Source organism: Octopus sinensis, linkage group LG4, assembly GCF_006345805.1.
Source record: "Octopus sinensis linkage group LG4, ASM634580v1, whole genome shotgun sequence".
Taxonomy (NCBI): Eukaryota; Metazoa; Mollusca; class Cephalopoda; order Octopoda; family Octopodidae; genus Octopus; species Octopus sinensis.
The window spans coordinates 10,674,006-10,699,027 of NC_043000.1; the positions used below are offsets into that span (position 1 = coordinate 10,674,006).

At 37.9% G+C, this 25,022-nt stretch overlaps 1 protein-coding gene across 4 annotated transcripts in view; it reads left to right on the forward strand.

The window, feature by feature from the left end:
* Window positions 1–15,578: 15,578 nt before the first annotated feature.
* Window positions 15,579–25,022, forward strand: part of LOC115211058 (general vesicular transport factor p115) — a 70,492-nt gene continuing 61,048 nt past the window's right edge. For all 4 annotated transcript variants that reach the window (XM_036501752.1, XM_029779939.2, XM_029779941.2 and 1 more), the window contains exon 1: window positions 15,579–15,737. In XM_036501752.1, the coding sequence (XP_036357645.1) occupies window positions 15,672–15,737 (66 nt within the window). In that variant the 5' untranslated portion in view covers window positions 15,579–15,671. The remainder of the gene's footprint in view (window positions 15,738–25,022) is intronic.

Sequence of the window (25,022 nt, forward strand, 5' to 3'; positions counted from 1 at the left end):
TTTTTGTTTGACTACTTATTTTTTTTAATGAAGGTTAGTATAATTGACAAATGTTTTGAATTATTAGCAATAAGCTGCTAAATATAAGGCAGTAATTATAGCTATTAGTGGATTGTTAATGTCAGGGATAAATCTTGTTTAAATAACATTAACAAACAACTAAAAATTTTTTACATGTTTGTTTGCTTTTGCTCACTACAGAATCATTTCTAGAAGGTTTTTTTTAGTTTTTTTTTTATGCTCACTGCATTAAATATGTTAACACTAACTTAACTACTGTTTCTCATGCAAAAGACACCTCTAAGTAATTCTTGGTACCAGTGATGCCACATATTTCTGGTTACACTACATACTGTTTAATTACAAGGAAATGTTTTTTTTTTTCATTTCTACAATGTTTCATAATCAAACCTTAATATGTAGTACTCATGAGGCAGTGAGCTGGCAGAATCATTAGAACACTGGGCAAAATGCTTAGTGGTATTATTTTGTCCATCTTCACATTCTGAGTTCAAATTCTGCTGAGGTTAACTTTGTCTTTCATATTTTCAGGATTGATAAAATAAGCATCAGCTGAACAGTGGGCTGGATGTAATTGACTTAAACCCTTCCAAAATAAGCATCAGCTGAACAGTGGGCTGGATGTAATTGACTTAAACCCTTCCAAAATAAGCATCAGCTGAACAGTGGGCTGGATGTAATTGACTTAAACCTTCCAAAATAAGCATCAGCTGAACAGTGGGCTGGATGTAATTGACTTAAACCCTTCCAAAATAAGCATCAGCTGAACAGTGGGCTGGATGTAATTGACTTAAACCCTTCCAAAATAAGCATCAGCTGAACAGTGGGCTGGATGTAATTGACTTAAACCCTTCCAAAATAAGCATCAGCTGAACAGTGGGCTGGATGTAATTGACTTAAACCCTTCCAAAATAAGCATCAGCTGAACAGTGGGCTGGATGTAATTGACTTAAACCCTTCAAAATAAGCATCAGCTGAACATGGGTGGATGTAATTGACTTAAACCCTTCCAAAATAAGCATCAGCTGAACAGTGGGCTGGATGTATTGACTTAAACCCTTCCAAAATAAGCTCAGCTGAACAGTGGGCTGGATGTAATTGACTTAAACCCTTCCAAATAAGCATCAGCTGAACAGTGGGCTGGATGTAATTGACTTAAACCCTTCAAAATAAGCATCAGCTGAAAGTGGGCTGGATGTAATTGACTTAAACCCTTCCAAAATAAGCATCAGCTGAACAGTGGGCTTATTTAATTGACTTAAACCCTTCCAAAATAAGCATCAGCTGAACAGGGCTGGATGTAATTGAATAAACCCTTCCAATAAGCATCAGCTGAAAAGTGGGCTGGATGTAATTGACTTAAAACCCTGCCAAAAAAGCATCAGCTGAACAGTGGGCTGGATGTAATTGACTTAAACCCTTCCAAAATAAGCATCAGCTGAACAGTGGCTGGATGTAATTGACTTAAACCCTTCCAAAATAAGCATCAGCTGAACAGTGGGCTGGATGTAATTGACTTAAACCCTTCCAAAATAAGCATCACTGAACCAGTGGGTGGAGTAATTGACTTAAACCCTTCCAAAATAAGCATCAGCTGAACAGTGGGTGATGTAATTGATTAAAACCTTCCAAAATAGCATCACTGAACAGTGGGCTGGATGTAATTGACTTAAACCTTCCAAAATAAGCATCAGCTGAACAGTGGGCTGGATGTAATTGACTTAAACCCTTCCAAAATAAGCATCAGCTGAACAGTGGGCTGGATGTAATTGACTTAAACCCTTCCAAAATAAGCATCAGCTGAACAGTGGGCTGGATGTAATTGACTTAAACCCTTCCAAAATAAGCATCAGCTGAACAGTGGGCTGGATGTAATTGACTTAAACCCTTCCCCAAATTTCTGGCCATGTGCCAAAAATAGAAACCAGTATTTAGCACTCAAATTATGAAAATGTGCCACTATTAGCACATATGGTAGTTGTACGAAGTTTGTGATGAACCACTGGTGGTATGTGTGGCAGGTAATATGTTAATTGGCACCAATATTTCAGTTAATCTGTTTGACCAATACCTTATGTGAGTGAAATTTGGTAAATGGAAACTGTGCAGAAGCCCATGTATATGTTTGTGTGTATGCCTTAGGTATTCACTCAGCAGTTTGACACCTGAAGATGTGGAATAACATACTTTATGCAAAAAAAACAAAGGCTAGTATTAAGAATGGCATGGTTGGACTGTTTGATGGATCCAAGGACTGCATTTTGCTCCATTGTCTACTTTGGCCTCTATGCAAGTCTACAAACCCCAAAGAAGTGATTTTATGCTAGATGAGAGAAGAGTCGGAGCAGAACTGGTTTCTTGCTCTATGCTAAAGAGGAGCTAACTGGTTATTCACATTTTAGAAGAGTGGGTGGGGGTGATTAGGGGTGGTGCTGGGAAGAGGTAAAAGCTGTGATAAGGTGTTTGAATGGACCCTCAAGGTGTGAGGTGAGTGGGGATAGGGGAACTGGGTAGAAGTTGCCAGGGTGTATGGGAGAGAGAAATTAGAAATGTGTGACTATGTGTGTGAATATATTGAACAAAGAACAAGTTTTAAGGGCTGAGTGAAGAGCAGCAGAATAGTAATATTGATACAGTAGGCAAAGGAGAAATGATGTGATTGGGTAGATTGCCAGGGTGGGAGAAAGAGAGGCAAGCATAGTGTGAGAGATGTCTGGTAGTGCAGAGGGAAAATAGCATGTTAGTTCAGTAGAATGATCAGTGTGAAATGTGGGTGGAGAGGACTATATAAGGATGAAGAATGGGTACCAAGTAAAATTGGTTCCAGACAGAGAGAAAGAATTGTGATATCAAAGAAAAGATACTGTATAAGAGATGATGGGTGGTGAGGGTGTCTTCTAGAGGAAATTGGGAGAGGGGCCCAGTTGTGCATGTATACAAACACCCTGTTTAAAGAAATTAGTTTTGCTAATTTGTATGGGTGTTCTTGTGAATTGAATATCTCCACATCCTTCACCACTTTGTCTGTGTTCCTCTTTTGAAAAATCCATCCTCTTTAAGTGATCAGCACATCTTTATACAGCCGTTCTTGTCCCTACACATGTCCATATCTACAGGGTTTTCTTTCTTGCATATTACATCTGCTACCTCTTATGCTGATCTCAGCACAATTATACTTTGTCTTTCATGAACACTTACATTGCACATCCAATGGAGCATGCTCACGTCCTTTCTTTCCAGTCTCCTCAAATCCTCTGCATTCAAGACCCATATCTCACAGCCAAACAGCTTGCAGTTCTAACACAAGCTTCGTACAATCTGCCCTTTATTCTATAGGAAATAACTTTTGTTGCCAGTAGTGACAGTAGCTCCCATACACACTTATATTGTCCATCCAATAGAGTATACTCACTCCATTTTTTTTTCTTCCAGTTTTTTTAACAGTCCATTTTCTCTAGACCATTCTTACCCTGGCTGCAGTACTTTCAGGAGCAACCATTTCCTCTACTAATTTACATCTAATTAACAAAGATTGCCAACTACTTCTAGTGAGTCAACTAGGCATTTAAGAGAACCAGTTCCTGGTGTGCCCGTGATATGAACTGCTTCAGTTCAACTAACCAGCTTACATTCTCTGTTAGTCTGCTTGTGAGTCCACTGCACTTTTTGTGTGTCCATAGCCTACAAGACACAGAGTATAGAATTTATATCTACTCCTTTTCTAGTTAACAAATAAGGCCACTCCCCTAAGGATAAAAAGATTGTTTCTCCCTTTAGATTCAGCTCTGAGAACTAGATTGTCAACATATTGAAGTTCCCATGACCACTCAGTATTATTAAACTCCTTTGTGATGGACTGTAAAACTATGATGAATATAAGACTACACATACATACATAGATACACAAAAACGTATATATGCACACACGCATATATATATAGTGTTGTTGTAGATTGCATATCTAGGACTACTCTATCCACTGTGTTCTTTCGTTTTAAGATAAACTTGACTGCTACTTTTAGCTGACTAAATGACAATTTAGAGGCTTTCTCATTGACTTACAATCAGTATGTTAGAATAAATAAACAGTGGAGAAGGCAATGGAGCTCAGTTTACTCTGTAATTTGATCAACCACTTATAACTTACAACTAGAGACAGATATAAATGGCTGAGGCTCTTGTCAACTTAATCAATGACCACATCAACCATAGAGTCAAGAAAATATCTCCTTCTCCAAAGGCCACAACCTTGAGTCGTTACATTTAAGAAAAGAGATGTAGTTGATCAGCTACACTTCCTTTGTCAAATGTAGTGAATGTAAAATTATATTTAACACCTTTATATATATTCAAACGTGGTAAGACCTTTCAGTGTTGAAATAGCCTGGTGAAAGATTTTATTCAAAGTCCAATGTGTTTTCACACATTACCTAAGAGGATAGATTTCTTCTTGGACTGTTTCCACTTCAAACCAGGTTATGTGTGTGTTTACAAGCGAAACACCTAAGCTCCACGTAGCTCTGGCAGATGGTAATGGCGAACTTCTGCTGACTCTTTTGCCACAACTTTCCCTCACTCTTTCCTCCTGCATCAAGCAGCTCACCTGTAATGGATCGGTGTCCCGTACAGGTGGGGAACCTATACGCTATTGAAACCAGGAAACCGGCCCTTATGAGCCAGGTATGGCTCGAGAAGGAACAAACATCATATATATATACATATATATATATATACATATAGTTAATCCAAACATGAAAACATAAAGAGAAAACACAACAATACGAGGATGTAGAACAAGTATAGTGTTATTGGACTCTCGGGAAAGGAAAGAAAGAAGGAGGATTTAACGTTTCGAGCGGAGCTCTTTGTCAGAAACATAGAGGAAGGGAAGACGGAGAAAGAAAATCGCCAACGATACACGCAGTCACATATTTTATATATATAAAGCTGAAGTTGTCTGTGTGTGGCAGGTTTGGTAGCCTTCAACTAACACTATCTCCTCCGAGACCATGCAGTGCAAGTTGACCAAAATTGAGAGTATGATAGAAGAAGGCTTGCTCTTCCTTCCATAGAAGATAAAATTCAAATCGGACCATGTTAAGACCAAAAATTATTTACATGAAAAAGGTGCTTTTTTTCTATGAAAATCCCTATTTTCTACGATTTTTTTTACTGCTGTGTCACCATTTTTCAGTGTATTTCAACCAAATGTTCACTTAAAGAGAATAACAAGCTACATAATGCAAAATTTTTACTTTTCAAAATTTCCAATTCTAAAGGGTCGAAACAAATCCAAGTAATGCCGGGCGATACTGCTAGTATATATATATCTGTACATATAACATATATAGTTGGGTAATGGTGGTTTGTAAACAGTATAGAAAAGTAAATATAAAAAGTCAATAGTTGCACACAGAAATTATATGTATGTAAGCATAGAAACATTTGGATATTGATGATTGACAGACAATACATGAAATTACAAGAAGTTGAACAATTATTCATACAAAACTGTGTATATATGTGTTTGTGTGTGTGTCTATACACCCACTCTCATTCATACACACTCATATATGAAGTGTAATGATTGATAGCAACTATTGACAAATACAAGAATGATGAACAGCTGTACACAGAAAGCTATATATACAATAAGGTAATAAGTGACTGACACAGATTAACAGAAAGGTCAACAGTTATACATTAAAAACTAATTCATTTAGTACAAGACAATTAAAAGGTCAAATGACTTAACTTTTAAAAAACTATAGGCATAGGCGCAGGAGTGGCTGTGTGGTAAGTAGCTTGCTAACCAACCACATGGTTCCGGGTTCAGTCCCACTGCGTGGCATCTTGGGCAAATGTCTTCTGCTATAGCCCCGGGTCGACCAATGCCTTGTGAGTGGATTTGGTTGACGGAAACTGAAAGAAGCCTGTCGTATATATGTATATATACATATATATGTGTGTTTGTCCCCCTAGCATTGCTTGACAACCGATGCTGGTGTGTTTACGTCCCCGTCACTTAACGGTTCGGCAAAAGAGACCAATAGAATAAGTACTGGGCTTACAAAGAATAAGTCCCGGGGTCGATTTGCTTGACTAAAAGGCGGTGCTCCAACATGGCCGCAGTCAAATGACTGAAACAAGTAAAAGAGTATAGCTGTGAGGTAAGAAACTTGCTTCCCAACAACATGGTTCTGGTTTCAGTCTCACTGCATGACACTTTAAGCAAATGTTTTCTACTATAACTCTGAACTGACCAAACCCTTGTGTGGATTTGGTAGATGGAAACTGAAAGAAGCCTATTGTACGTATGTGTGTATACATATATATATATCATCATCATCGATGATATATATATGTGTGTTTGTGTGTGTCTTTGTGTCTGTCCCCTGCCACCACTTGACAACTGGTATTGGTGTGTTTACATCCCAGGAACTTAGTGATTTAAGAAAAGAGAACAACAGAATAAGTATTGTCTTAAAAAAACAATAGGTATTGGGCTTGATTCATTCAACTAAAAATTCTTCAAGGCAGTGCCCATGGCGTAGGAGTGACTGTGTGGTAAGTAGCTTGCTTACCAATCACATGGTTTTGGGTTCAGTCCTACTGCATGGCACCTTGGGCAAGTGTCTTCCACTATAGCCTCAAGCCAACCAAAGCCTTGTGAGTGGATTTGTTCGACGGAAACTGAATGGATATATATGGGTGTGTGTGTGTGTATTTGTGTGTCTGTGTTTGTCCCCACAACATTGCTTCACAACCGATGCTGGTGTGTTTACGTCCCCGTAACTTAGCGGTTCGGCAAAAGAGACTGATAGAATAAGTACTAGGCTAACAAAGAATAAGTCCTGGGGTCGATTTGCTCGCTTAAATGACTGAAACAAGTAAAAGAGTATAAAAGTTAAAAGAAAATATTATGTATGTGCATTTAAAATTTCGGTTTTACAATGTACAAAAAAGAAAAGAAATTGTAGAAAATGAGAAATAATCTAATAAATATAAGAAAAAGAGGGGTAATAGTATTGCCTTTTGTCTCCTCAATCTCTACTTATGTTATTGTTCACATATATTTAATTGTAATTATATACACATTTCACCCAAGCTTTACTATATTTTATATCCAATATATCAATTATTATAATCCCTTATATAATTAAGTCATTTGCAGGGGCGTACATTCTGGGTGTGATAGCACTACCAATCGCAAATGGCAAATTCATCACTCTTTACTCTTTTACTTGTTTTAGTCATTTGACTGTGGCCATGCTGGATCACCGCCTTTAGTCGAGCAAATCGACCCCGGGACTTATTCTTTGTAAGCCTAGTACTTATTCTATCAGTCTCTCTGCTAAGTTATGGGGATGTAAACACAACAGCATCAGTTGTCAAGTGATGTTGGGTGGGGGACAAACACACAAATATATATACATATATACGACAGGCTTCTTTCAGTTTCCGTCTACCAAATCCACTCACAAGGCTTTGGTCGGCCTGAGGCTATAGTAGAAGACACTTGCCCAAGGTGCCACGCAGTGGGAATGAACCCGGAACTATGTGGTTGACAAGCAAGATATTTACCACACAGCCACTCCTGCGCTCATTAATTTAATCACAAATCTTAATGGAAAACTTAATGGAAAGCTATACCCTTGCTTACAATTTGGTGGTATTGGGCGTGGCAGCACACTCAATATAACAACCACCATATGTCACTGGATATTTATTTGTTAACTAGATAATCAATTTTAAACCAATTTTTAAAAATTCTGAATGCTTGGTGTTCAAAAAACCAAAAACAATCACAAAAAAAAACGAAAACTATTTAAAACAAACAAAAAAAACATTAAAAAATTGAGGAGAGTTTTAAAACCATATGCTAATAGTAATAAATGTCCCATAAATACCAGTTCTATTTATTAGGTAACCTACAAAACCTTTGTAGCTAGCACTTTGAATTCATTCACTCTGATTCTGTTGCAGTTCAAAATGTAACTTCCCGGCTTGACATAATGGCTGTTGTTAATTCTCTCTTCTGTTGCCTTCCGCAAATTCCACTGAACAAGCGTTTTCACTTTATGATGAAAATCAGAAGAAAGCTTAGATTAAATTACTTGATGTTATTACTAAGAAAGTAGCATAGAGAAAGCCTTAAAGTAAGTCTCCGATTTAATTCAATTTTCTGTTAGAAGGAAGAATAACTTTGGAAATCGTTATCTTATTTACCTCCCTTGAACTTTACATTCGGTGTAAAACGATAATTCAAATATTCTAAATTTGCTCGTTTACTTGTTTCAGTCATTTGACTGCGGCCATGCTGGAGCACCGCCTTTAGTCGATCAAATGGACCCCAGGACTTATTCTTTGTAAGTCTAGTACTTATTCTATTGGTCTCTTTTGCTGAACCGCTAAGTTACGGGAACGAAAACATACCAGCATCGTTATCAATATACCATACCATTTATTGGAAAAACCACCTTGTGACAAATCATCATCATCGGTTAACGTCTGCTTTCCATGCTGGCATGAGTTGGACGATTTGACTGAGGACTGGCGAACCAGATGGCTGCACCGGGCTCCAATCTGATCTGGCAGAGTTTCTACAGCTGGATGCCCTTCCTAACGCCAACCACTCTGAGAGTGTAGTGGGTGCTTTTATGTGCCACCGGCACAGGGGCCAGTAAGACAGTACTGGCAACGGCCTCGCTCAAATGTTTTTTTCACGTGCCAGTAAGGCGATGCTGGTAACAATCACGCTCGAATGGTGCCTTTTACGTGCTGCCGGCACGGAGACCAGATAGCCGCTCTGGCAACGACCACGCTCGGATGGTGCTCTTAGCACCCCACTAGCACAATGTAGAGAATATTTCTAATCTTGGTAACATTCATAAGTTCCAACACATGGAATATTCCTATCAAATTACCCATCAATTGCATAAACAACAGGCTTGATATTGTTGCTTTGGTCAGAGAACAAAAATTATGTACTGTTTATAAGGGTCAGCTGCCCAGTAGATATGAAAATTTCTTACAAAGTCATTGAGAAAGACAACATTAATAATAATAATAATAATAATAATTGTGTACAGTGCTCAGGTGCACTACAACTCATCTAAAGTGTATATATAATCAGGTGTAGTTTCGGCGGATTTCGGAAAGCATGAAGGCCTTAAAGAATGCAATGTCATGGCAGTCAACAACTGACGCAGGCAGTTTATTCCATGCTTCAGCAACTCTGAGCGTGAAAAAATGTTTCCGAAAGTCATGGGAGCTGTGCTGTTTTCTGACTTTGTAGGCATGTCCACGTGTGTTAGACACATGGAGATCAAAAAGGTGTTCAGTGTTGTTGTTGGTGAGGTGGTTGATAACCTTGTGGGTGTTTACCAAGTCCGTCGCCAGACGCCGGAGCTTCAGTGAATCCATGCCCAGGGAAACAAGGCGCTCAGAATATGGTAGGTGTCTGATGGAGGGTATGCGTTTGGTTGCACGTCTCTGGACAGATTCCAGGAGGTCAATGTTCTGAGCAAGATAGGGATTAATGGACAACAACTATGAAACCTCTAACATATATATCCTAGGAGTACATCATACCCATAGTTATATCCTAGGAGTACATCATATTGACTTTGATGTAGTTTGAACTCATGACTGTAGGTTGTTGATGTATTATAATTGTGTCATTTGAAACGAGCTAATTCAATATGTAACAGTTAACTATGCAACTCACAAAACTGAACACATTTTTTTATTTAAATATGATAAATCTGATTTAGTTTCACAATGATCATGGATATTAAACCAAGGCCCTCACTACAATTTTATGGAACTGCTAATTGAAATAATAGGTTGTATGGAGACATGACCAAAATATTTTTATAAACTGCCATCTTAATGTAACTAAGATATTTCTGTCATCACATAAATTTAGAAACCTTTAAATATTCAACTATGCATAGTGATAATCAAATTGCAGTCACACATGTCAAAGTTTATCAACCTTCTGTTGAAAGATAATTAAGTCCTAATAGACAATATTAACTACAATTTTATAAAGCTTCACATATGAACATTCTGTAAGCATAATTCGGAAGATTCAAATCTCTTGATTAAAAAAAAAATCACATTAAAAGTTTTATCATCATCATCATTGTTTTAACATCCACTTTACTACCCCTGTATGGGTCAGACAAAACTTACTGAAATAGATCTTTCACGGTCAGATGCCCCACCTATTGCCAACCCTCATCTGCTTTCAAACAAGATATTTCCTTATGACTAGACATGTTTATGTATGTTGTAAACCCAAACTCGAATATCAAAGTTTAAAAGGTTTTAATCGGCTAAAAATAAAGCAATATACAATACAAACAAAGATTGCTAAATTGTAAGCAAAACCAAACTTCAATGCAATAACATTTTTTATGCAGCGAGTTTCTACATTCTCGACTAACTTATATCAACGCTGAACATGTTGTCAGCAAACAGAACAGAACTCTGCAGTTGCACTGCAGGCATATAATAGCAATCGAGACAATCAAAATCACGTAATCAAAACTAAAATCATAACATTTGCATAGAATTTTGGAATACTGCTTGCATCAGTTTTAATAAAGCATTTCATATTTTAGATTACATGTTAACAGTAATTTGATAGATTAAGAAATATATTTTAACAAAGATTATTAGAGAGATTATGTGTTCCTTGTTAACATGGATTATTTTGAAGATAACATTTGCATTTCATGTTCCATGAAAATAATTCAATAGAGATTTTCAAATAACGATTTACCGGACTAAAGAGATCTGAGCATTTTACATTTGAAGTTCTATTTTACCATGAATTAAATGGATTTTACATTTCTCTATTGGTTTTACATTTTGCCACAAGGCCAATAATATTAGGGGAAGGGGTAAGTCGACTGGTACATATTTAGTGATCCTGAAAGGATGAAAGGCAAAGTCAACCTTGGTGAAATTTGAACTCAGAACATAAAAGACAGATGAAATGTTGCTAAATAGGCGCAGGAGTGGCTGTGTGGTAAGTAGCTTGCTAACCAACTACATGGTTCCGGGTTCAGTCCCACTGCGTGGCATCTTGGGCAAGTGTCTTCTGCTATAGCCCCAGGCCGACCAATGCCTTGTGAGTGGATTTGGTAGACGGAAACTGAAAGAAGCCTGTCGTATATATGTATATATATATATATATATGTGTGTGTGTGTGTGTGTGTGTGTGTGTTTGTATGTCTGTGTTTGTCCCCCTAGCATTGCTTGACAACCGATGCTGGTGTGTTTACGTCCCCGTCACTTAGCGGTTTGGCAAAAGAGACCGATAGAATAAGTACTGGGCTTACAAAGAATAAGTCCCGGGGTCGATTTGCTCGACTAAATGCGGTGCTCCAGCATGGCCGCAGTCAAATGACTGAAACAAGTAAAAGAATAAAAAGAATAAAACAGTTTGCCTGGTGTGCTAAAGGTTCTGCCAGCTTACCACCTTATATACATTTCTATATTAAGAAACTGTTCATGGAACTGAACATCTGGAATTGCTCAAGCAATCTAAATGTCCCTTCTTATATTAAGTCTCAAACTATCAAACCAATGAAGGAGCCTCTATGTAGTTGCTCAGCCAGTTAGAAATAACAGCCAAATCTCCCTCAAATCATGCCTACTGCTTTAGAAAAAAGTGTGAGGGCATGCAATATAGTCTTAGATCAATGATGGGCAACGTTTTTTGAAACACAAGCTGAATGAGACATGACTTATTATCAGGCAGGCCACATGGCTGAAAAAATTGGTATGCCATTCAAGAAGTCCTACTGATTGCAGTTTAGTTGTGACTGCCCTAGATATACAAAAAAAAAGAGAGGCTAGTCATGAGCAGAACATCTCTGATTTAAGCCCTGCTCAGTGAGAAGTGACCCAAGGTTAAACAGCAACTCGCAACTGAAAAAAGTCACTATTTTCAATTTGTAAGAAAAATATAGGAAATATCCAGATGCACAATCTGTTTCTCAATAACCACTCTATATCCTTCAGTAACCACACTATTATTTAACTTTCTAGTGAGGTTGAAATAATAAAGCATATGGTCAAAATTTGAATCCAATTTAATACCTCACCTACATGAAAGACCCTTCCCATCACTCAAAACACTGAGATTTGTTGCCACATATTGCAATTAGAATCACATTTACATCAAGAGCAAAATATATCAGATAAGACTATCAATCATAAGTCAGTTGTTAGTCGACCTTAAGTCAGTTCCATGGTCAAAGGCATTCTAGTGATGACCATCCCTCTGTTTTGTATATAATGAACTACATAGTTTGATTATCTTCACTATTCATGAAGGAAGGGTGTGATCCATGGGAGAATTAGCTGCTACATCTAGCAGGTCATGCTACTGTGTAGAAGCTTCTATATTATCTTGCTGCCAATAAAATGTAACTGAGCTGATTAGATGTTCAGCTTAAATCACAAGTCAGTACTTAGCAGTCGACCACAGGTATAAAAACTATGTACTCGTTACAGCATCACCTTACTGGCACTTTGCCAGTGGTACGTGAAAAAACATTCGAGCGAGGTCATTGCCAGTACCGCCTGACTGGCTCCCGTGCTGGTGGCACGTAAAAGCACCCACTACACTCTTGGAGTGGTTGGCGTTAGGAAGGGCATCCAGCTGTAGAAACTCTACTAAATCAAGATTGGAGCCTGGTGCAGCCATCTGGTTAGCCAGTCCTCAGTGAAATCGTCTAACCCATGCTAGCATGGAAAGCGGACGTTAAACGATGATGATAATGATGATGTACTCATCAAGCGAAATTCTTCTTAAAGCTGGGGCAATATCGCTGTAATAAGTAACAATGAAAAGGGAAAAGGGAGAGAGAATAAAGGATGACGCTGACCAAGTAATACATATTATGTTGAAGCCATTTAAAACATTGAACACAACTCATAAACCCTTCATAATCTCTTTGTGGATCCACCACCACCACCACTACCAGGGGGTTTGCGAACCCATGCTAAAAGCCGCTACCGCTACCTTGGGGACTAAGCAACAGGCATATAAAAATAGTCCCGACAGGTGGAGAAAACACATGGTCTGAGTGCAATATTTCACTTCATACAATTAATGTTAATATGGTCTTCAGGTAGGCAGAGACATAGTATATTTAAAACAACAGATCTGCTCGATCGGGAGTTACACAACGACACCCTGTCATCTGATCTGACGTGGAACAATTCATCTAAAACAACCTATAAGTTCAATTGGCTATATCTCCTCCAGAAAAATTAGTGCCGTGTCACCTACGAAATTAGTATAGCTGTGTGAATGTGTCTATAGCTACAAAAGCAACAATCAATATCAGATTAATAAAATATCGAATTTAAGATTATATTCTCTGTTATTCCATCTGGTTACTAAATAAAGCAACGAAACAACGTGTCAATGGAAGATCTTTACGGGGATCACTCGAGGAAGGGACCTTTTGCGCGATTGCTCAATCCGTTAGAAATAGCAGACAAATAGCCCTCGAATAACCCCATCGATGTCTTAAAAAAAGAACACTTTGGATAACTGAATCATGCACATAGAAGTAAAATAGGATGGTCAAGGCTGGAATGCCCTTGGTCATTAGGCTACTCAATAAGAACAACATGAGCGAGGATTCGATGTGGTCGCTGATCCTGATAGAAATAGCAACCAAATCCCCCTTAAATCATATCCTGTATCATAGACACATTGAATAACATAATCCTAGATACTGTTTAGAATACACAAAGAAATGGTCATGCTGGAATGCCATTGGTTTGAGGTCCACTGTTCATTCTGAGCACAGCCCGGGGTTAAACGACAAGAGCCAAATCACACCAAACTATCCTAAAAAGGCGGCGAGCTGGCAGAAACGTTAGCACGCCGGGCGAAATGCTTTGCGGTATTTCGTCTGCCGTTACGTTCTGAGTTCAAATTCCGCCGGGGTCGACTTTGCCTTTCATCCTTTCGGGGTCGATTAAATAAGTACCAGTTACGCACTGGGGTCGATATAATCGACTTAATCCGTGTGTCTGTCCTTGTTTGTCCTCTCTGTGTTTAGCCCCTTGGGGATAGTAAAGAAATAGGATAATTGAAGTAAATTAGGATGGTCAAGCCTGGAATGCCTTTGGTCATTAGTCTACTCAATAAGAACAACATGAGCGAGGATTCGATGCGATCGCTGAACCTGCTAGAAATAGCAACTAAATCTCCCTTATCCTGTATCATAGACACATTGAATAACATAATCCTAGATACTGTTTAGAATACACAAAGAAATGATCATGCTGGAATGCCTTTGGTTTGAGGTCCACTGTTCATTCTGAGCACAGCCCGGGGTTAAACGACAAGAGCCAAATCACACCAACTATCCTAAAAAGGCGGCGAGCTGGCAGAAGCGGTAGCACGCCGGGCGAAATGCTTTGCGGTATTTCGTCTGCCGTTTCGTTCTGAGTTCAAATTCCGCCGAGGTCTGACTTTGCCTTTCATCCTTTCGGGGTCGATTAAATAAGTACCAGTTACGCACTGGGGTCGATATAATCGACTTAATCCGTGTGTCTGTCCTTGTTTGTCCCCTCTGTGTTTAGCCCCTTGGGGATAGTAAAGAAATAGGATAATTGAAGTAAATTAGGATGGTCAAGCCTGGAATGCCTTTGGTCATTAGTCTACTCAATAAGAACAACATGAGCGAGGATTCGATGCGATCGCTGAACCTGCTAGAAATAGCAACTAAATCTCCCTTATCCTGTATCATAGACACATTGAATAACATAATCCTAGATACTGTTTAGAATACACAAAGAAATGATCATGCTGGAATGCCTTTGGTTTGAGGTCCACTGTTCATTCTGAGCACAGCCCGGGGTTAAACGACAAGAGCCAAATCACACCAAACTATCCTAAAAAGGCGGCGAGCTGGCAGAAACGTTAGCACGCCGGGCGAAATGCTTTGTGGTATTTCGTCTGAGTTCAAATTCCGCCAGGGTCGACTTTGCCTTTCAACCTTTCGGGGTCGATTAAATAGGTACCAGTTACGCACTGGAGTCGATATAATCGACTTAATCCGTGTGTCTGTCCTTGTTTGTCCCCTCTATGTTTAGCCCCTTGTGGGTAATAAAGAAATAGGTATTTCGTCTGCCGTTACGTTCTGAGTTCAAATTCCGCCGGGGTCGACTTTGCCTTTCATCCTTTCGGGGTCGATTAAATAAGTACCAGTTACGCACTGGGGTCGATATAATCGACTTAATCCGTGTGTCTGTCCTTGTTTGTCCTCTCTGTGTTTAGCCCTTTGTGGGTAGTACAAAAAATAACTATCCTAAAAAGAGAAAGACGAAAGATTCATGTGGTCCTAAATACAGTATGTCTGAATCGGAGAGGAAGACAGTCACAGCTTAAACACATCTGATCATGGCTCAGCTGGGTCAGGGTCAAAAGTAAGAAGAGCAATAAAGGGAGAGGAAGAAAGCAATAAGGTTTAGTGAGAGGTGAAAACGAGGTGACAAGAAGAGACAACTCTTGCTACTTGACTACGTGACGTGCGAGTGAATTGTATGCTGGGATATGCCACGTTGTTAGCGCATGCGTTGTAGGCGAGTCACTCGCTACCATCAACATGAATTACTTCCGAAAGGTTTTAGGAACTCCTCAAGGTGGCAATCAACCATCCAGTGCTGAGACGGTAAATACCAAATACTATTCTAATGTTCGCACAACTCTTTCCGAATGTGTCAGCTATTTATTTCATCCATTTATGACTTAGTTGTGCCCTCCCTCAAGCGCTCACTCGGCAATATTCCTGCACCGGGTTCTATCGGCTGCTACGTCCCGTCTACAACAATCATTATCATCACCATCACCTCTCTCTCTCTCCTTCTCTTCCCCAATCAATGTCTGTCATTCTGTATTTATGTAATAATAAGTCGAGTCTATACTAAACACAATTACCTCCTAATTTTCTCCTATTCGGTCCCTTATTATAGTAGATGACCTCTTCGTACACTCACTCAACACCAACTTAACTGACAAGACACATCACCGATAACCTGTTACGTGTTAACCTCTCACACGGTCCTTCTCCCTTTCTCTCTCTCTCTCTCTATGTGTGTGTGTGGATATTGAAAACCCCGAACCTGCATGATTCGCTACTCGGAGTTTCCCCCTTCACTAACCCCCATATCAGTTTCCAGGACCGACCTACTGGAATTGTTTATATCGATGCATTTTGCTTGTCAAGCGCTCCTCTATCCATGCACATATGTCTCTCTCTTTCTCCTCTATGTATGTACATTATATATATATATATATATATATACAGGGTGTCCCAAAAAAATGTATACACACCTTAAATAATTGTAAATTTGTTATTCTTTGTAAGCCTAGTACTTATTCTATCGTTTTCTTTTTGCCGAACCACTATGTGTATACATTTTTTTGGGACACCCTGTATATATATATATATATATATATATCACCGTGACCGACCAGGCTATCACATGTTGCCACACATCGCTGGTCACAATGCGCTTCGCACTGCTTTAGCCTTCAGATGACGCCACCCCGCAGGCTAAGCGAGCAGGCCAATATATATATATATATTATATATATATATATATATATATATATATATATATATATATAATATATATATATATATATTTATATGTATGTATGTATGTCTCTTCATCTCAACAACTTCCCATCTCCCGTTAGCATGAGTAATATCCTGATTTGTTATCACACTGAACTACGCCACTCATTCTGTTCTATACTATGCCATACTATGCTATACTATACTATGTTATCCTATACCTTTACTATATAAACCCAGTAAATTGTCTCCTCCTTCTCTCTCTACTGCCATTTATTTAATCATCAAGCTCACACACACACAGACTTAACTTGAGATTTTTTTCTCTCCCTACAACTCCACGACGCACAGACAGACTCCCGGAGACGGCTGTATCTTGTACGATATTGAATTGAATACTTTATTGTATCCATATCTCTTGCTTTCAATTCACATCCGGCCACGAGCAATAAAAATAAGTACCAGTAACATATTTGTGTCGATTCTGTGAATTCCGCTCCATTACCCTCTTTCTACAAAATTAAACTGTTTTGTTTTTAACGTACGCCCAATGTTTCTTATATGTCAACCCATCTACATCTCTCTCTTTCAATACTGTCCAAGTGAATCAATGATTCTCTAGGTTGTTACTCGATCTACTTGAAATAGCAGTCAAATCTCCTCATATTACACTCATAGTATCTTTAGCCCTTTCGTTACTGAATTTATTTTGAGATGTTCTGTTTTTCTCTCAATTATTTTAGATATAACAATGAATTTAGTAAAATAACTTAGTTGTCATTAAACTAGTGATAGGAACATAAATTGTAACTAAGGTTTGGTGGAAGATTTTAATTCAAAACTTATGAAAACAAGACATTTGTACTGCAGAGCCAGAGCCGGTTTCAGCCAGGTTGGTAACGAAAGGGTTAAAAAAAAGTAAGACATATCGAATAATTCAGTCCTTTATACACTATATCTGTAATAAGGATAGAAAGGACATGATTGTCACGGCTGGAATGTCTTTGATCATTCGCATGTCTGTTTGATCAAACCCGGACCGGAGCTATAAACAACACAACTGTTGCTCGGTAGCCTTACTTTAGACCTGCGTTGTGTATTACTCCTAAATCTGGTTACTGTTATCAATGCAATAAGATCGTTGTGACTACCGATGATGTGTGAGTTAAACACGACCCGCCTCCTTGTGTGTCCAGCTGCTACGGCTGTGAGAAAATCATTGTCATCGCTGCTGCTGTTGTTTGTTTAATGCTGCTGATGACACCGAAGTCAGATTCGGTTGGGGTTGACTCTTTTGTACTCAGTCGAATTAAAGAATCGGGTTTATTGATCCTGGTGGGACTTGGTTCATCTGAGAGTCGAGTCTCGTATTTTTTATAATCGTAATATTTTAATATGCATATTACAATAAACAAAAGGAGGTGCACACTTTTCTGGACTGTCTCAGTTATCCCTGGCGCCTTCCATGCTTTGCAGCTATTATTGTGTACGATATGTTTCAGTACTTCATTGTTTTGAGTTCAAATCATACTAGTGTCGACTTCCTTCGGACTTCACGGGTCTATAAAATAAATGCCAGTTGCTGTTTAGTTCCAGAATAGCCCCGGTTGAACAAATCTACGATCTAAAGCATTCCAACCACGATCGTTCCGTCTGTATGTAATGTGTCTGAAGATGACTAGTGTGATTCGAGGTCAATTTGATTCGTATTTCTCGCGGGTCGAACGTTTAACTGCTTATATATAAGTATCAGTTGATTAACCCCGTGTTTGTGTGTGTCCGGAGCATATATTCTGGACACAAATTTATATTATTGTTTCCAAATCTAATTATACCCCCACGCCGCTGAACCAAAAATTAAGTCATGTTGAAGTTGTATTAGTATAGAAATAGCATAAAGTTCGTATGTTTATATTTATACCAGAGTAACAAATTTTTCTAACAACCTCCTTACGCCACTGCTATGTATGTGTGTGTATATATGCGTGTGTGTGTGGTGCTCTAGCATGGCCCCAGTCAAATGACTGAAACAAGTAAAGGAGTTAAAAAAGACTATACCAGCCATAACTATCTTATTACTCTACTGCTCTTATAACTTAGAGAGTGTGCTTCTCTTTCGAGTTTATGATTTACTAACGATATATATATATATATGCGTTCTTGTCCCATTTTGTATTATATATATATAGTGATGCATATATGCCATTTGAATATGGCTAACCCATAAGGGTGGATGCTACTGTAGTTTGTAGCCCCAGGAAGATATCTCCTCCAGCTGGCTATAGACACACTATCTGTGTCCTGTCAGTATTTGTGAAGGGGAGTCAAACTACAGTAGCATCCACCCTTATGGGTTAGCCATATTCAAATGGCATATATGCATCACGATGTGTTGCCGCTACTGTTTATAACTCGCTCTGAGATTTATTATTGTTATATATATATATATATATGTATGAAAAGTTTTGAGCCTTGAAGTCTTGTACGTTCATCAGAAGTCTTGTACCATGTTTTTTTTTTTGAGGCTCAAGACTTCATACACCCATCGTATAATATATATACATATATATATATATATGTATATATATAATGTATATATATAATGTATATATATAAATGGCGGTGCCCCAGCATGGCCACAGCTCATTAGCTGAAACTGGAAAAATCAAAAATCATATATAGACATGAAACTAGGTATTTGTATTTTTCGGTCGATAACTGATGAGGTATTAGGGTTCTGGTGTCTGCCCTACGTATAGGTTTTGTAGTATTTAATGTATTTTTTCCTTTATGGAATAAGTGAACGCCACGCACCCCGACTTATGTTTCAGCAAAAGAGACCGATAGAATAAGTACTAGGCTTACAAAGAATAAGACCTGAGGTCGATTTGCTCGACTAAAGGCGGTGCTCCAGCACTGCCGCAGTCAAATGACTGAAACAAGTAAAAGAATATATAAATATATATATATCGCTGATGTATTTTAGAGAAGGATAGCCGAAAGAAAGACAAAAATAAAAAATAATAATAATAACGGTAGTTTGCGAGAGATGTTAGTATCTTGCTACTTTTGACCTGTTCATAATGTATAACTAACGATACTATTGTTCACCAATAGCATTATAAAATAAGTAGATACATCAAAAACTTTATGTGCCTTTAGTTAAGTGTGGCAAACCCACACCCTCAAGAATCTAGCCAATTGATTTTAAAGTGATAACAAAAAATAAAAGGGGATTAGCGTTAATGACAATGTTGAAAGGAAAACAAGGGAGAGAACCCTGAAATTTTAATTGATTAAAAATCAAATGGTGTACAGTGGAGAGTGAGTTTGATCATTGGTAAGTACAGTGACAACTTTGGACGTGTTTGGCCTTATTAGACTTCCTCAACATACCTGATCATAGAACCACTTTGACTGGATATGGTTTTCTTGTGAAGAAAATTTACTGATTAAGCAATTTAAAATAACGACAATGAAACATTTCCCAAGAGTGAGTGTATGCAGAGGTTTGCACACACACACATATGTGTGTGTGTATATATATATATATATATATATACACACACACACACACACACACATACATTAACATTTATGTCATACATTTTTGTAGAGCTGTAAACATTTTTTAAAATTTATTTATTTTTCTCTTGATTGGAAATGTTTAGTCTGTTTTTAGATCAGTTTTTATTATCATTATTATTCATATCAGAATTATCTAATTTTATATGATTAAAAAAATTCTTTCTTGAAAATTTTTGATGAAATTATCTTTAAACTGTTTTATAAAGAGAGTTACAAATATGCAAGTATTATATTACAAACTGATAATTCTTTGCTTCCATTTTTAGAACATTTATAGGTAATAGTAAACATTCTGTATGAAAAATTAGTTTTCAGTTACTCCTGTGGAATACTACTACATACCATTTTGTAACATTAGCTGACCAGGTTTCAGTAATATGTGTGTACGTGTGTGTTTTGCTAGAAAAGAGCCCAAACTTAGCTGCAGTAATTAAACAATCTTGTTTGCTTTTTGATATTCCCTGCTTTAAATATGTCAACACCAGCTTATCAATAAAAATGTCTGAGAAAAGGAACTGTGCAAAATATAGAATTGCTGTGTCAAGGTGGAATTCTAATGAATAACTGTAGCTATTAATATTTAAATGATCATATGACCTAATTACCTTGTGCTGAGATTTCTTTTTACCTCCTACTCCTCCCTGAAGATTCTCCTTTCTATCGTGGTACACCATCAGTCACTACGACGAGGGTTCCAGTTGATCCGATCAATGGAACAGCCTGCTCATGAAATTAGTGTGTAAGTGGCTGAACACTCCAGAGACACGTATACCCTTAACATAGTTCTCAGGGAGATTTCAGCATGACACAGTGTGTGACAAGGCTGGCCTGTTGAAATGCAGGTACAACAGAAACAGAAAGAAAGAGTGAAAGAAAGTTGTGGTGAAAGAGTACTGCTAGAGTTCACCTTCCCCCCCCCTTGCTGGAGCCTTATGGAGCTTTTGATGTTTTCGCTCAATAAACACTTACAACGCCCAGTCTGGGAATTGAAACCACAAGTCCGCTGTCCTAACCACTGAGCCATTGCACCCCACCTTCTTTTTATATATCTCGTTTGTACGGATATGACTTAAAACATTGATCTAATCAACTCTTTTTACATTAGCTTTAGCTTTATTGTGAAGTTTATTTCAAAGGAATTTGTTTTGTGTTTTATAAGTTTTCTTATTCTACATAATTGTTTTCCTAGAACTGTTTATTAGAATTTATTACAGCAATTTTAAATTTGGTTCTCTTAGGAATTGAACACCCATGTTATTGGCTTTTTTCTTAACATCTTTTGTTTCCTTTCAGTTAGAATGATCATAAATTCCAAGGACTTGCATTTTCCGATTAAACTCTTTTCTAAACAACTTTTAAACTTACTAAAATGATTCGAAAGCAAAATTTATGAAATAATATATAAGTTTGTGTGGTGAGTTCCTATATTTATTGAAGAAATGAAATGTTCAAATTGTAGAAACTCTTTAGCAAAGAAATTGAGAATTTCTTCAGTCTTACTCAGCCTACCTTAATCTAATGAGGGTGATGTTAACAATCTTTGTCATTCCATTCTGGTGAGATTGAAGCAGTTGATATACTACCGGAACTACTGTTAAATGATATATGTAAGAAAAACTGACATTTGCAGCTTTGGTTACAAAGAAAGGACTGAGTGAAATATTTAATGTGGAGGTTTGTTGAGAAGAGGAAAGATGTATATCCATATTCAGTTCATGTCTACCATCATTCTTAATGCTCTCTCTCTCTTATCCATATGTTTCTCTATGAAGGTTCATTTCACATCTGTTCATATCCATTCTGGTTATACTACCAGCTTTCACTCCTTCCCTAGACCACTTATTTTCAACATCCATCACCTTCTCTCTTATCACATATTTTTATTATTATCCATCACTAGGTCTCTCTCTCACCAGAAAATATGCAGTTGCCGTCACTGTCTCTCTTCTATTACTCTTTGCCATCCTGTTGCCTGAGTCGGAACATAACTTCTCTTCAATATATCTAGTACACTGTAAAATTGTTGATGGTAGGAAGGGCATCCAATAATAGAGCTTGTATTGAAAATGGAGTCTATGAAAGGGACATGTTCCAATGATTCTGAATAAAAACTGATTCAGACTATGGCAACTCCACCAGCCCATGCATGTGTGGAAAGTGAATGCAATATATATGTGTATGCGTGTGCATGCATGTGGGTGTATGTGTGTATATATGAATGGATATATTTTTGACATCATATGAGTTTTATAAACTTTTGAAAGAATGTGAATTCATTTTCAGAATGGTGGATCTTGAAACACATGAAGCTGTGAAAAAAACAATAGCATGTAAATAATGGATTATAAAACCCCTTTTGAATAGAAAAAGTCAAGGTATTCTGGCATTAACCAAAAATATGTCTCACAAAAACAATACAGCAGTTAGTTTAGTTGAGTGGAAAACATTACTACTCTAACAGAACTAATCTGGTTTCAGAGAAATTATATTAAAATCAGACACAAACATCTTACAGACATTGTAACAAAACAAAATTGCACATCAGCTTGAAAGAGAATGGAATTGACAACCTCGGTAACCTGGCTGAAATCTTAAAACCTCATAAAAAATAGGCCTCATTTCTGGTTCTATATAGTACAACCTTATACAGTGTTTTGTTATGCTTGACTGGCACCCATGGCAGTGGCACATAAAAAGTGGCATTTGTGTGTAGCCCATGCCAGTGCCACCTGGCTGGCACTTGAAAAGCACCCACCACACTCTCGGAGTGGTTGGTGTTAGGAAGGGCATCCAACTGTAGGAACCTTGCCTAATCAGAGTGGGTCCTGGTGCAGCCTCCCAGCTCTGTCAAACCGTCCAACCCATGTCAGCATGGAAAGTGGACATTAAACGACAATGATGGTGATGATATATATATATATTTATACACACACACATTATTTGTGTGTGTGTATATGTGAGTCTGAAGGATACAGAAAAAATGCAATAAATACAGGGCTGCTATTGATTACAAAACTGTACCATAAAGAGTGCCCTCAACTACTAGTTGGGGGCCAGAGTTCTGAATTAGAAAGCAACAGGTATCAACATGACTGAATTTAGTTGTCAGCAATTTGGTATCTTGTTGTCATTCATTGACTTCTTTGATGTTCAGCAAGCAGAACATGTCAGATCAATTGGTTAGCAGACTTGAAATGTATGTAGTTTTGACAACACCACCTGTTTAATCAGTTGTTCAGTGTTGTTGTTGCTGCTACTCAGATGAGCTCTGCTTGAGGAAGCCTATAATTAATGTTGTTTCAGCTGTAATTGTTGTCTTTTCTTTTCTTCCAGGCATAGCACATCTGGGACTATATTTTCTGGGGGTTTTTTTTCTTTCTTTCTTTTTTGTTGTTTTTTTCTTTTAAGAACATAGATTGTGCTTTAATTTCTAGTAACCACTTGGATGTTTCCTCAACACTAGAATGCAGATGACTTTTATCTAGAGATTAAATTGTAACACTGCTCACTGTGTTCCTATCTAACCATCTCACATTCTAATGAAATTTTCCCTCTGTCATTCTGCTCACTCACCTAATCCTTACCTCTGTATCACTTCACCATTAATTACCCACCCTCACTGTACCTTGAAAATATGTTCTGATACATCATCATCATCGTTTAACGTCCGTTTTTCGCGTTAGCACGGGTTGGACGGTTCGACCGTGGTCTGGGAAGCCAGGGGCTGCACCAGGCTCCAGTCTGATCTGGCAGTGTTTCTACAGCTGGATGCCCTTCCTAACGCCAACCACTCCGCGAGTGTAGTGGGTGCTTTTTACATCCTGTATTTTTCTTTATGTCTCTTTCTTGCTCTTCTTCTCCAGCTGGGATATCCTTGTAATTACTCAACAGCAAAACACCTGTCTCTATCCCTCTATTATTCTTTTAACTAATCATCAACTGGTACAAAGTCACTTCCCTCAATACTCTCCCCCCCCCCAATGAGGGGACTTAGTTTTGTCTTGCAAGTTACTAGGTAACTCCACTGATGCATGTGCCATGAAAAAGCACCCAGTACATTCTGTAAAGTGGTTGACATTAGGAAGGGCATCCGGTTATAGAAACTGTTTCAAAACAGACAATAGAGTTTGACACAGCTTGCCAGCTTTTGTCAAACCACCCATGCCAGCATGGGGAACAGATGATTAATGATGATGAAAGATACATTTAAGAAATTTCAAAGAAACTTTTCAATAAGTTGATAATTTTGTTCCTCATATGATCTTGCTTCACATTTCATGTATGTAGCATGGTAGTAAAGTCAACCTTACACATATACATTAAACTGTCTGCCTATTATATGTCTGAAAAATCTGCTTGTTGATGATTGAGATAAAATAGCTCCCTGATTTTCTTACACTGCATACTTCACTGGTTTTTGCCTCAATTCTAGTTCTAGTTATGCCCCATAAATAACAGACATAATCTACAAGTAGTGTACAATTTCAGCAATTTGTAGGCTTTATTTCAAGGGCCATGTACATTTGAAGTAATAGTTCTCTATCAATTTAAAAAAAAATCTTATGACACCGTTCCTTATACCATATAGACAGCACTGAATCCCTACCTTCTCCTTTCCGACATATTGAGTACATTCACTTCTAAAATGGTGTATTGTAGCATTGATTTGTGTATTTACTGGTTTATTTCAGTGTTGGTTTTTGTACTCATTGGTGTTTTGTAATGTTAAAACTGTATACTCATTGGAATAATGTAGCATTGATTTAGGTACTCATTGGTATATTGTAG